Genomic DNA, 12301 nt, shown 5'->3' on the forward strand with positions numbered 1-12301 from the left:
GCTTTGTGGAGAAGAGTTTTAACCTTGGACTGTTTGTAAAAGAGGGGTTGGGCTTTGGCTAATAGATGCTTTTTGTGCCAAAGGTTTGAGGAGTTGATTGATCACCTCATTCTTCATTGTGAAAAAATGAGGGAAGTATAGATGTTGCTCATTTTTTTATTTGGAGTGTCTTGAGTGTTTCCTTATTCAGTAAAGGAAACCCTTTTTGTGTGGAGAGACTCTTTTGTGGGTAAAAAGAAGAAGGTGGTATGGCAAGTGAGACCGTTATGCTTGTTTTGTGTTATTTGGAATGCAAGGAATAAAATTGCCTTTGAAGATAGTGTGTTATCCATCCAAAGGTTGAAAGCTTCTTTTATGTATTTACTTTGGTCGGAGACCAAATTGTGGATAAAAGGTGGTCCTTCGACCTTAATAGATTTTATAGATTGGGTGGGGTCGTGATGAGGGAGAAGGTTTTTTTGTTTTTCTTTGTTGTTTTGGGTCCATTTGTAAGAAGGTGAGTGTCTTTGTACTGTATTTCTATGGGTCGCTATTTTAGCGCCTCTTTGTAATACATATCTTTTGCTTATTGATCAAAAAAAAATATATATATATATACTTCACTTTGCTTTCCATTTTCACCGCAACCAAACAAAAGAATTTGAGATTCTTTCCTATTTTTCTCAATATTTTGAGAGTTAGACCAGTTGTTAAACCAGAAAAGTTACCGGTTCACAGTTCAATGGTCAGATCGGTGGTTAAACCATAATTGAATTGATGATGTTATAAATATATAATTTATAAATCCTCTTCATTAGATGGTTTGCTGTTAAAACTATTTTAATTAAGTAGTTTCTTGAGAATGTCCTGGCATCTTGGTGAGATGGTTTGCGTTGTCAAGTGATGAACCTCAATTTGTAGCACTCATGACCTAGAAATACCCTATTCTATTCTTTGTATCAATCAAAGGTTAGATTCAGGCTGTTGGACTGTGGCTTTAGGTGGTTTAGGGTTGGGGTTGGGCTAGATGTAGGTCTTGAGCCTTCAGGCTCAGCTTGGATGATGGAAAAGGAAAAAAAAAATGTTAGAAAGAATTCATATTATCTTGTTTGATTACCCTATGGACTGTGGAAACCATAATGGAAAATAAAATATAATGAAAATTATTTAAAAATTTATTATTAAATTCTTCACTCTTCATATAGGAGAGGAAAAAAAATAAATTCAGGAAGACGTGAGAAAAAAGTTGTTAAGTTTTAAACTTATTTTTTAATTTTCCTCCACCTATTTTTTCCTCCCAATTTTTTCCTCCTGTTTTCTTCCCTTTGTATTTTCTTCAAATTTTCTAAGATCCAAATGGGGCCTTAATGTTCTAGTCTCTGTATAGAAAGCGTAAGTCCAAGAGAATTTGCTTTTCATTTAAACCATGTATTTCTTTCTAATTTTTATTTTATTTTGCTTTTTAATGTTCAAATTTTTTATATATCTTATATCATGATCAGATATTGCATTTGACCTTCATTGATTAATCTCAACTACCCACATCTTTTCCATGTAGCTATGGGATTTGGATGATCTATTGCAAGGTTCTGGAAGTACTCTAAGGAGTCGAGAAGCCATGGCAGACAGTGATAGCGATGAAATGGATGTGGATGCTAAAGGTATGTCCTGCAGAACTGAATGCCAATAATGTGGTATCTTCCATATTTATTTGCTTTACATGCCTAGGATAGGATGAAGAGAATTGAAATAGAATAAGATCACATGTTAACATTTAAGCATGCATTTAATAGCAAAAAATGAACCGGTTACCTTGGTTTATGCCATGGGAAGCCATTTCTTCCTCCTCTAATATCCAATAAGCTGCTCCAGGTGCGTGATGGTACGAGAATTAGGGATCAATGAGCTCTTCCCTTGCCTCCCAAAAATTCAATCCAAGTGCAAGTGTGTGTGCGTGCAGTGCTCTCCAAGAGAAGAAAAGAGAGTTGTCTCCAAATGCACATATATCTCAATATATATATATATATATATATATATATATATATGTAAATAAATTCATATATATATATATATATTACACATTGCACACTTTATTTGGACCACTTGACTTAATGGGCCAGTCAAGTGAATTAGGGTGAGTCCATAAAAAAAATCAAGCAACAATATGTGTCCAGTCCCATTATGGACCACAATGCAAAAAATTAAATTAACACTGATTTATGATATTATCAAATTGATTATGTAAGTCCACACATAAAAATTCCAACATAGGATGCATAGATTCATCAACTCCTTGGGCTGTGTGACAGACATTTGGGTCTGTGTTGTATTTGATTTTAACATTCCTTCTTAATCTTTGCAGAGACCAAAAGAAAAACAGTGAGTAATGGACAAGCTCGTAACAGCTCTAGTAGCATTTTTGCCGATTTGTAGTGAGATGATGGAACCACTCCTTTTACAACTCGGTGGTAACTGAACATTTCTGAGAGAAAGTCCTCATTCACAATTGCAAAGGCATACCTCAATCCTGTATGTTGGAAGAATGCTTTGGTTACTAGGAATAAATATTGTCGTGGGTGAAGTGTGCTTTCAAAGTTTTGGTTTATTTATTGCCTTCCTTGCATTCAAGAGTCTGAATTTTTTTATGAAACAAGTGTTGTTGTTATCCATATTATCAACGAATGAAATGTAGAAATTGATTCCATTCGTATGATTATTTGTTGAAGTAAAAAAAACAAATGGATTTGGTTAAGAAAACCTAATCAGGAATGATGCTAGAAGCCTTCATGTGGTATAATTTTCCACCAAATATGTGTAGTTTTCTTGTACATTCCTTGGTGGTCATATGACAAATATAACATTACTTTTTTTTTTTCCTTCTGTTATTATAATTTATTTCCAATGTTGTCACATGTTAAAGTAAAATAGACATCATATTTTCATAAATTAAGATAATCCCACAATATAAGGCATATGAAACTCTAGTTTCCATGCTTTGAGGCCATATTCGGTATGGGAGGATGAAGAGTGGAAATGAGCATCTTATTTCTTTTCTCATCTATTCATATGTTTTGATAACTTAAATATCAATGAGAATGAAATAAAAAATGATTTCAAATGAAATCTCATTTATAAGTAAGATTAAATTGATTTTCATAAGGAGGTTTCTTGTATAGCTTGGTATAGGAAGTGATATATAATATGTTAAAATATTATTTTACCCTATATTTCCATTAGGTTTTTATGACTTTTTGTGATTCATTTTTATTTATTAGGTAAATATTTTTTTTAATCTTATTATTTAACTAAAGAAAACATTGAAACGATGTTATTTTGAAATACTTTATTATGTGTTAGAGTATTATTGTCAATTTATTTATTTTTATTCATATTTTCGCTTTTATTAAACATTGAAATGTAAGCAAATATTGATTTCAATCTTATATTCTTAAGTGGATCCAAATACAATAATTGAAATCACATAAGTCATTTATATTTAATAAGAAATAGAAATGGTAACAAAATATTTATTTTTATTTCTCATTTTCAAGTATCAAACATGAGCTTAGGGATAAAAATGGAAATAGGATGAGAATGATGGTGAATAATTATTGATCTAGAAAGAAATGAATCTAAATGCTAGTAAGTGTGAAGAAAACCATTGAATTCATTCATATTTAAGAAAAATTAGGAATGATAACAAAATATTTATTTCCATTCCCCATTCACACGTACTAAATATGGGCTTAGTGTGTGTTTGCTATGTGAGAATAAAAATAAAAATAAGATGATAATGAAGGTGAATGATTGTGGGTATAGAAAGAGATGAATTTAAATGCTAATAAGTGTGAAAGGAAATTAATTTCCCACTCCCATTCTTTATTCCAATGTCCCAAACCCTTAAGAATTTTGGATTCATAGTCAATTTTTGTTCTTATTTAGGATTTGGTTACAAGTTACTAAATTTACAAAATACTATTTCAAGTTATATCTATAAAACTAATTTATTTATGAATAATTAAATGGATGAATTTGACATGTTTTTTTCTTCTGAATTTTCTAAAAAGGAGATAAAAAAATAATAAAATTGGGATATATAAGAAACTCTACCTAATATGGAAAGATTTAATTATAAATAATTTTTAAATAACACTCTTAGAGATAATGAAATTAGAAATACTAAAGGCAATAGCTATTTTAATTTAAGAGTTAGAATAATTCATTCTCTTTTTTACTTTTTTTTTTAAACAATTTTTTAAAGAACAACAAACAAAACTATAAAGTTTTTCAAATAGATTTTTGTTTTTAAAAACAAAAACCGTTTTTAGACAAAGCTAGTTTTAAGTATTTAATTTTTAACTTTATATCAAATACCACTTCAATAATAAAAAATAATATTTAAATTTGTCTAAAAACCTTCTTATTCATTTTCATCTTAGTATTTATACATTTGGTCACCAACTCTCCCTTTTGGTCTTCGTTTTTTATTTTTTTTATTGCGCTAAAAATAATTAGAAAGGAATAGGAAAACCGGTTAAGAGCCTTGAGACTATTTTGGACTATTGGATAATAGTGTGGCAATGAATAATTTAAGGGTGAGAAAAGAATAAAGGGCAAGATTGCACTACAAGACAAGCACCTAATAGCTTTTGCTTTGTTCTTTCCTTCATTTTCTTCAATACTCCATGGATTGTGCTTTTCTTGGCTAGAATTAAACAATTTTCATACAAACTTCTTTTCTTGAGACTATTTTAATGCATATTTTTAAAAATAGAAAATAATGGGTTTGTGTGAAGGCACCTTATACCTTATGTTGTTGAGTGGTTAAGCTTCTCTATGTGCAACTCTATAAAAATGGCCTACGTAGACCATTGGCTTCTTTTTATTCATCCTGGAATTTGCTTTACTCATCATCAATAATCTCACCATATTCATCTCTACTAATTATGGCTGAAACACTCCTTTCAATTGTCTTGGAGCAGTTGGCTTCGGTGGCTCGACAGCGGATTGAACAAGAAGTAAGACTGATGGTGGGTGTTAAGAAAGAAGTTCCACACCTCACAGAGGTGCTCCAGACCATTAGAGCCGTTGTTGCAGACGCGGAGAAACGACAAGTGACGGAAGAGCGTGTAAAAGTTTGGTTGGAGAGGCTCAAGGACATGGCCTACCAAATGGAGGACGTGGTGGATGAGTGGAGCACTGCTATTCTCAAATTACAGATTGAGAGAGTTGAAAATGCTGCCATGCCTAAGAAAAAGGTAAGCTCCTGCTGCATTATTCCCTCTCCTTTAATTTGTTTCAAGCAAGTTGCTTCCCGTCGTCACATCGCTCTTAAGATTAAGGACATAAAGGAACGACTAGATGATATGGAAAGGGAGAGAATTACATTTAATTTTGTCTCTAGTTGGAGTGAGGAACGACCACAGCGACTTATAACTACCTCTGCAATTGATATTTCAGAGGTGTACGGTCGGGATATGGATAAAAACACCATATTATACCATCTGTTGGGTAACAAGTGTCAAGAGAAATCTGGCCTCTACATAGTCTCCATAGTTGGGACTGGAGGCATGGGCAAAACAACCCTTGCTCAACTAGCCTACAACCACCCAGAGGTGAAGGCCCATTTTGATGAAAGAATATGGGTCTGTGTCTCTGATCCTTTTGACCCAATCAGAGTTTGTAGGGCTATTGTTGAGGCCCTCCAAAAAGAGTCTTGTAATCTCCATGATTTGGAAGCTTTACAGCAAAAAATTCAAACTTGTATTGCTGGAAAGAAGTTCCTTCTTGTGCTAGATGACGTGTGGACCGAAAACCATCAATCGTGGGAACAACTGAAGAACACTCTCACCAGCGGAGCTGTAGGGAGTAGAATTCTAGTGACCACACGTAAAGAGAGTGTTGTTAAGATGATGGGAACTACATACATGCATTCCTTAGGGGAATTGTCCAGGGAGCAATCTAGGGCATTATTCCATCAAATAGCTTTCTTTGAAAAGCGTAGTTGGGAGAAAGAGGAAGAATTAAAAGAAATTGGTGAGAATATAGCAGACAAATGCAAGGGCTTGCCCCTCGCTATAAAAACTTTAGGGAACCTCTTGCGCTTAAAAAATAGCGAGGAAGAATGGAAGAACGTATTGAATAGTGAAGTATGGCAGCTGGATGAGTTTGAGAGAGATATTTCCCCTGCTTTGTTGTTGAGTTATTATGATCTGCCCCCTGCAATTCAACGCTGCTTCTCATTTTGTGCTGTTTTTCCAAAAGACTCAGATATTGAGAGAGATGAGCTGATCAAGTTGTGGATGGCACAAAGCTATCTCAAATCTGATGGGAGTAAAGAGATGGAGATGGTTGGGAGAACGTACTTTGAATATTTAGCTGCTCGGTCTTTCTTCCAAGATTTTGAAAAAGATGATGATGGTAATATAATAGGTTGTAAGATACATGATATAGTGCATGATTTTGCTCAATTTTTGACTCAGAATGAATGCTTTGTTGTGGAGGTTGACAACCAAAAAAAGGGGAATATGGACTTATTCTTCCAAAAGATTCATCATGCCACCTTAGTTGTTCGAGAAAGTACCCCTAATTTCGCCTCCACTTGTAACATGAAGAATCTTCACACCCTCTTGGCTAAGGAAGCATTCAATATTTCAAGTGTTCTTGAAGCCTTACCAAATTTGTTAAGGCATTTGACATGTCTCAGGGCATTGGATTTGAGCAGCAATCCGTTGATTGAGGAACTTCCTAAGGAGGTAGGAAAATTGATACATTTAAGATACCTTAACCTATCAAAGTGTTATAGTTTGAGAGAGTTGCCTGAAACAATTTGTGATTTATATAATTTGCAAACCTTAAATATTCAAGAATGTCACATTCTTCAGAAACTACCACAGGCAATGGGTAAAATAATTAATTTGAGGCATCTTGAAAATGATCGTGCTGATGATTTGAAGGGCTTGCCAAAAGGAATTGGAAGATTAAGCTCTCTTCAGACACTGGATGTTTTCATTGTGAGTAGTCATGGCAATGATGAATGCCAAATAAGAGACCTGAGAAACTTGAACAATCTAAGAGGAGGTCTTTCCATTGAAGGGTTGGATGAAGTGAAAGATGATGGGGAGGCAGAAAAAGCAGAATTGAAGAATAGGGTACACCTCCAACGTTTGGAATTGAAATTTGGTAGAGAGGAGGGGACAAAGGGTGTGGTTGAAACTCTACAACCCCATCCAAACTTGAAATCTCTACTTATATACAATTATGGTGATAGAGAGTGGCCCAATTAGATGATGGGTTCATCATTAGCTCAACTGAAAATACTTCACCTCGCCTCTTGCGTAAGATGTCCATGTTTGCCTCCTTTGGGGCAACTGCCTATCCTTGAGAAGCTATGGATATGGCGTATGCCTGGTGTGGAATACATACGTAGTGAGTTTTTGGGATCATCATCAACAGTATTCCCAAAGCTGAAGGAATTGTATATTTATCATTTGGTTGAATTGAAGCAATGGGAAATAAAAGAAAAAGAAGAGAGGTCAATAATGCCATGTCTCAATCACTTGATTATGAGAGGCTGCCCAAAGCTGGAGGGACTGCCGGATCACGTGCTCCAGAGGACACCATTGCAGAAATTGTACATCATAAATTCTCCTTTTTTGGAACGACGCTATCAAAAGGATATTGGAGAGGATCGGCACAAAATATCTCATATCCCACAAGTCGAATTATGTTCATGGGACTGAATGGTCATCACGCTTCACCTCATGTCGCTCTTGTTACAGGTAATTAGAATTTATCTTAGTTTTCATTTCCATTGCATCCATAATCGCACACATTAATCTATTTCATGAATATTCATTTTCTGTAGCTTTCCATTTTGCATAACATTATTATCTTGTATCCATAGGTCCATTTTAGCACATGTACACTGTTACTAAAGTGTTTATCCTATAATATCTACACCTTACAAAATTTAAAAATAAAATAAGAGAAATAAAAATGAAAACCTTTTGTACAAAAATACTTCATCTAAACTTGAAACCTTTTCTATTCTAAAAGTGTTTTGTTACATGATCAAATACCTTGAAAAAGCTCCAACAACCGTGTAGAAGAGATTTTAGGTGATCTTTAGACTCTATATGTACTATATAATGTTATATATTATCAAATTCCATTTTAGGGTACACTTTTCTTGGGCATGGGCCTAGTGTTCCCTCTTTTTTAGTGGAGCTGGGGGTTTTCGGCTTAGAGTAGACTTTTGTTGGGCCATGGGCCTAGTGTTTCCCCTTTTCTGGTGGTATGGGCGCAATGATTGATCAGGTTTCAGGCCCATGGGTATATATATAAATTGTAAAAATAATATTTCAAATACATTAATGAATGAGAAATGAAACAAATGAAAAACATGATCTAAATGTTAACTAATTAATATTTTAATAGCCTAACCTATTAGATTATTTGCTCAAAATATTGCAAAGAAAATTTCAGAACTTATCAATAAAAACCATCTTGACTCTTGTCTCAAAATTATATCCAAAAGCATCATTTTTACTTACAAGCTTTGATCTTTATTTATGTTTTGACTTATTTTATTTGCTTTTTTATCTTTTTTCCATCTTAATTTTATTGGTTATGGGATGTGAAGGAGATTAACACTATTGTTTTTCGTTTCAGAGAAGCAAGTTCAAATAAAGAGGAGAAAATTCCCAATACCTATGTATTGTGAAGTTGTCTATGAATCAATTTCAAATTGGTGATTTGTAAATTCTTTTTCTCTTTTTCTTTTCCCCTTTTATTGGTTTGCCTATATATATACGAATGTGTAAACTTCAACTTTATTGTTTGGATTTATTTCCTACAACATAAATGGTTTGCGAATGATGGGAACTTGCATGCATGCATGCATGATGTTTCTTTTGATTTGTTTTAAGGACATATCTATTGTTAACCTAATGGATGAAGTGGGATGTTCTTGAAATTTCAATGCAAAGGTTTCAAATGCTTGGTTGTGATTCGAACAAAATTTTCTCTTAGAGGGGGCTTTGTCTAATAAATGTGAGGCATTATCAACTAACTTAAGGTCTATTTGACCATGTTTTATGAAACTTATTTTTTAAAACTGTTTTTTATTCTGTAACTTAAAAACAATTTTTAAAAACAAGTTTCGGAAAACATGATCAAATGGATCCATGTTTTCCTTTCATTTTTAAAAACTGGTGAAAACAACTCTTATTTGTTCTCTAAAAATTGTTATCTATTTCACTTTGTTTTTAAAAATTGTTTTAAGAGAATAACGATAAAACAGTGTTAGAATAGTTTAAAAATAGTTTTTTCTTTTTTAAAAACAAAAAATTGTTTTTAAATCAAACGACCAAATAGGCTCTTAGTGTTTGTTTGGATACACTTTTTAGTTTTATAAAATGCTTTTTGTTTTTTATTTATAAAATTAGAAAATAGTAGTTTCTTTTTATAAGATATAAGAACTCTGATAATTTAAAAATAATTTAATAAATTGAAATGTTAAAGAAATTACTATCTCAAAATTTAAAATTTTTTAAAACGAATTTAAAAAATATAAAGTAAATATATACATAAGAATGTTTTTGGTAAAAATGCAAAGATGCATTAAACCTTATGAAAATTTTTTTTTATGGAGTTAATTAATTAATTAGAACCTAATACAACTAAATAATCAATTAAGACTCAAGTGAACTAGTTTAGGTGACCCAAGTCCAACTTAGGATTAAGTCATTTAAACCTAACAAAAAACCCTATAAATACACCTTTGAGGGATAAGGTTTTAGCCTTCTTTCTATCATCTTCCAAAGAGCCTTCAGAGAGAAAAACCCTACTTGTCTTCGAAAGAGAAAAGTTCACCATTTTCCCATGCTCATACCCTTGAAAGAGAGCGAATGGAAGAATACCAGGTAAACAACTTCTACAGATATCTTCATCGGATTAGAAACGATTCAGAAACATTCAAATTGAATGTATGATTACTATATTTTCTATATCTAATTATTATAATGGTTTTTTGATGTTACATATTCTGTTGCATTAGATTTAGAGAAGCCTAGGTAGATAAGATACACCCTATATGATCTAGGGCTAGGGAACGAAGTGATCTGAAGTTCTTCGCAATTACAAATTCTACAAAACCCTATTAAAATCATTGATGAAATAGAATTTGAAGGCCAAAATTAATTAAGATGATTAAAGTGACACCACAAATTGCAGTATAATCCTATTGAAATGATGGGTGAAATAGAAGCCAAAATTAATTGAGAAGATTAAGAACTTGTTTAATAACTGTTTTAGACAACATTTTTCTGTTTTAAAAATACTCTATGTTCAAAACAAGCCATCCAACAGCCCTTGGAGAAACAAAATAACACACGCTGGAAATTAGCTGCCAAACAGAGTTTAGGGAGAAATTCTTGAATCACCTCTTTTCTCAATTCTCATAAACCAGAGACAATAAGGATGAGAGCCAACTCCCATTTTTATTGTTTATGGAGGGCTCTGTAAATTTCAGGCTTCTCCATTGAAGAGTAAGAGACGTTGAGGAAGACAACGGTTGGCGACGAACGACGGCGAGTTGGGCGATGCCGAATTATCCATGGCGGTGAAGGGCGGCGTCTCCAATGATTAGTGGCGAGAACAGCTTCCGGGATGGCGGTGATGAGCCAGTAACCAGCCATAGCGGTGGGTTTGGTTGTGGCAGGAGATTTCTTCACCCAAAGGTCAGTGTTGATCTCTTCAAAATCATAGCAAGAAACTGGAGCCAGTGTTGGATTACTACATAGCATAGAGACAAAATTAAGAAAATAGAGAAAGAGGTCTTCAATGATTAAGAGTATGGATTAACCAAGCAAGCATTGTCAATTTCAACTATTTTTAGGGGAAATCGAAGAGTATATGATGCCAAATAATTAACAGAAAATAAATAAATTAGTAATTACCGAAATGTGTGGACTATTCAGAGGTCTTTTTTTAGGGCAGGACAGACGTAGATGCACAAAGTCTGCAGCTGCGTCATCCGGAGCAAGCTGTCCGGCAGGGCCTCTAGCTTGGGGCATTTCTCCAGTGTCAATGAACGGAGACATGGCATTATTGCAACATGGTATTCTTCTTTTACTTTCCACTTTTTCCATGCCTCCATAAAAGCAAACGTCAGTTTCTTCAACCTTGGGAATGCAATTGTTGTTGTTGTTGTTCCCAAAAATTCATGACCCACATACTTGAAGGAAACCATTCCCCAAATGTCAAGACCCTCCAGCTGAGGTAGTTTTCCCAAGGAAGACAAATGGGTGCACTTTATACTACCTTCCAGCTTAAGTGTTGTCAATTGGGATAGTGATGTTGTCAACCAATTGGGGAATTTGATGTCATTGTAATGGTATATGCCTAAAGATTTCAGGTCTTGATGGGGTTGTAGGGCTTCAGCCACGATCTTCATCCCCTCTGCTACTTCTTCCTTATCTATATAGAAATTCAAATATGGAGGTGCTTCTTTTTCTTTAATTCTGCTTTCTCTGCCGCCCTTGCATCCCTCACATTACCCAATCCACTTATTGCAAGATGCCCACAAAGATTGTTCAAGTTTTGCAGGTCTCCCACTTTGAGTGAATTATCATCATCGTCATCACCCACAATAGCAATCTCTGCCAATGTTCGAAGTGAACTTAATCTGCCAATTCCTTTGGGCAACACCCTTATAAGAGTGCTGTCTGTTTCAAGATGTCTCAAGTTTATCAGTTTTCCCATCCCTTGAGGCAGATTCTCAAGACGCCAACACTTATTAAGTGTCAAGGTTTGCAAATTACATAAATTGCACATAGCTTTTGGCAATTCTTTCAACCAAGCATTATCCAACAAGTTAAGATACTTGAGATGTATCAGCTGTGCTATCTCCCTGGGAAGTTCTTCAATTGAGTTGTTGGCCAATTCTAATGTTCTAAGAGATTGCAAACATTGGAATATATTAGGTATGATGTAGGACAACCCTAGGATGGTTGCCTACACTCAAGGGTAGGTGGGCTAGGGTTTTATTTTTAGGGTGTAAGGAGAGGAACAAGGAATAAACTTTATGGTAGAGAAAATTATAAGATAAGAAATAGAGAGAAAGAAGAAACAATGAAGAAAAGATGGAAAACCTTAGAGTCTCACTAAGGCCTTCTAGGAGTCTCACCTAGAAGAAAATCAATGGAGTCTCACCATTGAGGGTTGCAACCTTGCAATGAAAGAAAGTATAATATTATTCATCAAAATTCATTCCTTTGATTTACATTGATTAGCCTATTTATAGGCTTCTCTAAGAAAT

At 34.0% G+C, this 12301-nt stretch overlaps 3 protein-coding genes across 3 annotated transcripts in view; all 3 read left to right on the forward strand.

The window, feature by feature from the left end:
* LOC117921952 (WD repeat-containing protein 55-like) overlaps positions 1 to 2590 on the forward strand; it is a 45317-nt gene extending 42727 nt beyond the window's left edge. The window contains exons 14-15 of the mRNA XM_034839895.1: positions 1538 to 1640; positions 2342 to 2590. Of these exons, the coding sequence (XP_034695786.1) occupies positions 1538 to 1640; positions 2342 to 2412 (174 nt within the window). The 3' untranslated portion in view covers positions 2413 to 2590. The remainder of the gene's footprint in view (positions 1 to 1537; positions 1641 to 2341) is intronic.
* Positions 2591 to 4925: 2335 nt separating this feature from the next.
* Positions 4926 to 7265, forward strand: LOC117921768 (putative disease resistance protein RGA4). The gene has a single exon (XM_034839727.1). It carries the CDS (start codon positions 4926 to 4928, stop codon positions 7263 to 7265), a length of 2340 nt encoding a protein of 779 aa, XP_034695618.1.
* Positions 7266 to 7427: 162 nt separating this feature from the next.
* On the forward strand, positions 7428 to 8894 carry LOC117921953. Its single transcript, XM_034839897.1, has 2 exons — positions 7428 to 7760; positions 8653 to 8894. Exons 1-2 carry the CDS (start codon positions 7487 to 7489, stop codon positions 8733 to 8735), a joined length of 357 nt encoding a protein of 118 aa, XP_034695788.1. The 5' UTR covers positions 7428 to 7486; the 3' UTR covers positions 8736 to 8894.
* Positions 8895 to 12301: the final 3407 nt, after the last annotated feature.

The sequence above is a fragment of the Vitis riparia genome, chromosome 9, assembly GCF_004353265.1.
Source record: "Vitis riparia cultivar Riparia Gloire de Montpellier isolate 1030 chromosome 9, EGFV_Vit.rip_1.0, whole genome shotgun sequence".
NCBI classification, from domain to species: Eukaryota; Viridiplantae; Streptophyta; class Magnoliopsida; order Vitales; family Vitaceae; genus Vitis; species Vitis riparia.

What these genes read in the sequence shown, in the direction of transcription:
- LOC117921768 (XM_034839727.1), top strand. Translation starts at nt 4,926, where the DNA reads ATGGCTGAAACACTCCTTTCAATTGTCTTGGAGCAGTTGGCTTCGGTG.
- LOC117921953 (XM_034839897.1), top strand. Translation starts at nt 7,487, where the DNA reads ATGGGAAATAAAAGAAAAAGAAGAGAGGTCAATAATGCCATGTCTCAA. An exon ending in TCATGTCGCTCTTGTTACAG is followed by an intron (nt 7,761 to 8,652) that starts GTAATTAGAATT and finishes TTTTCGTTTCAG; the next exon opens with AGAAGCAAGTTCAAATAAAG.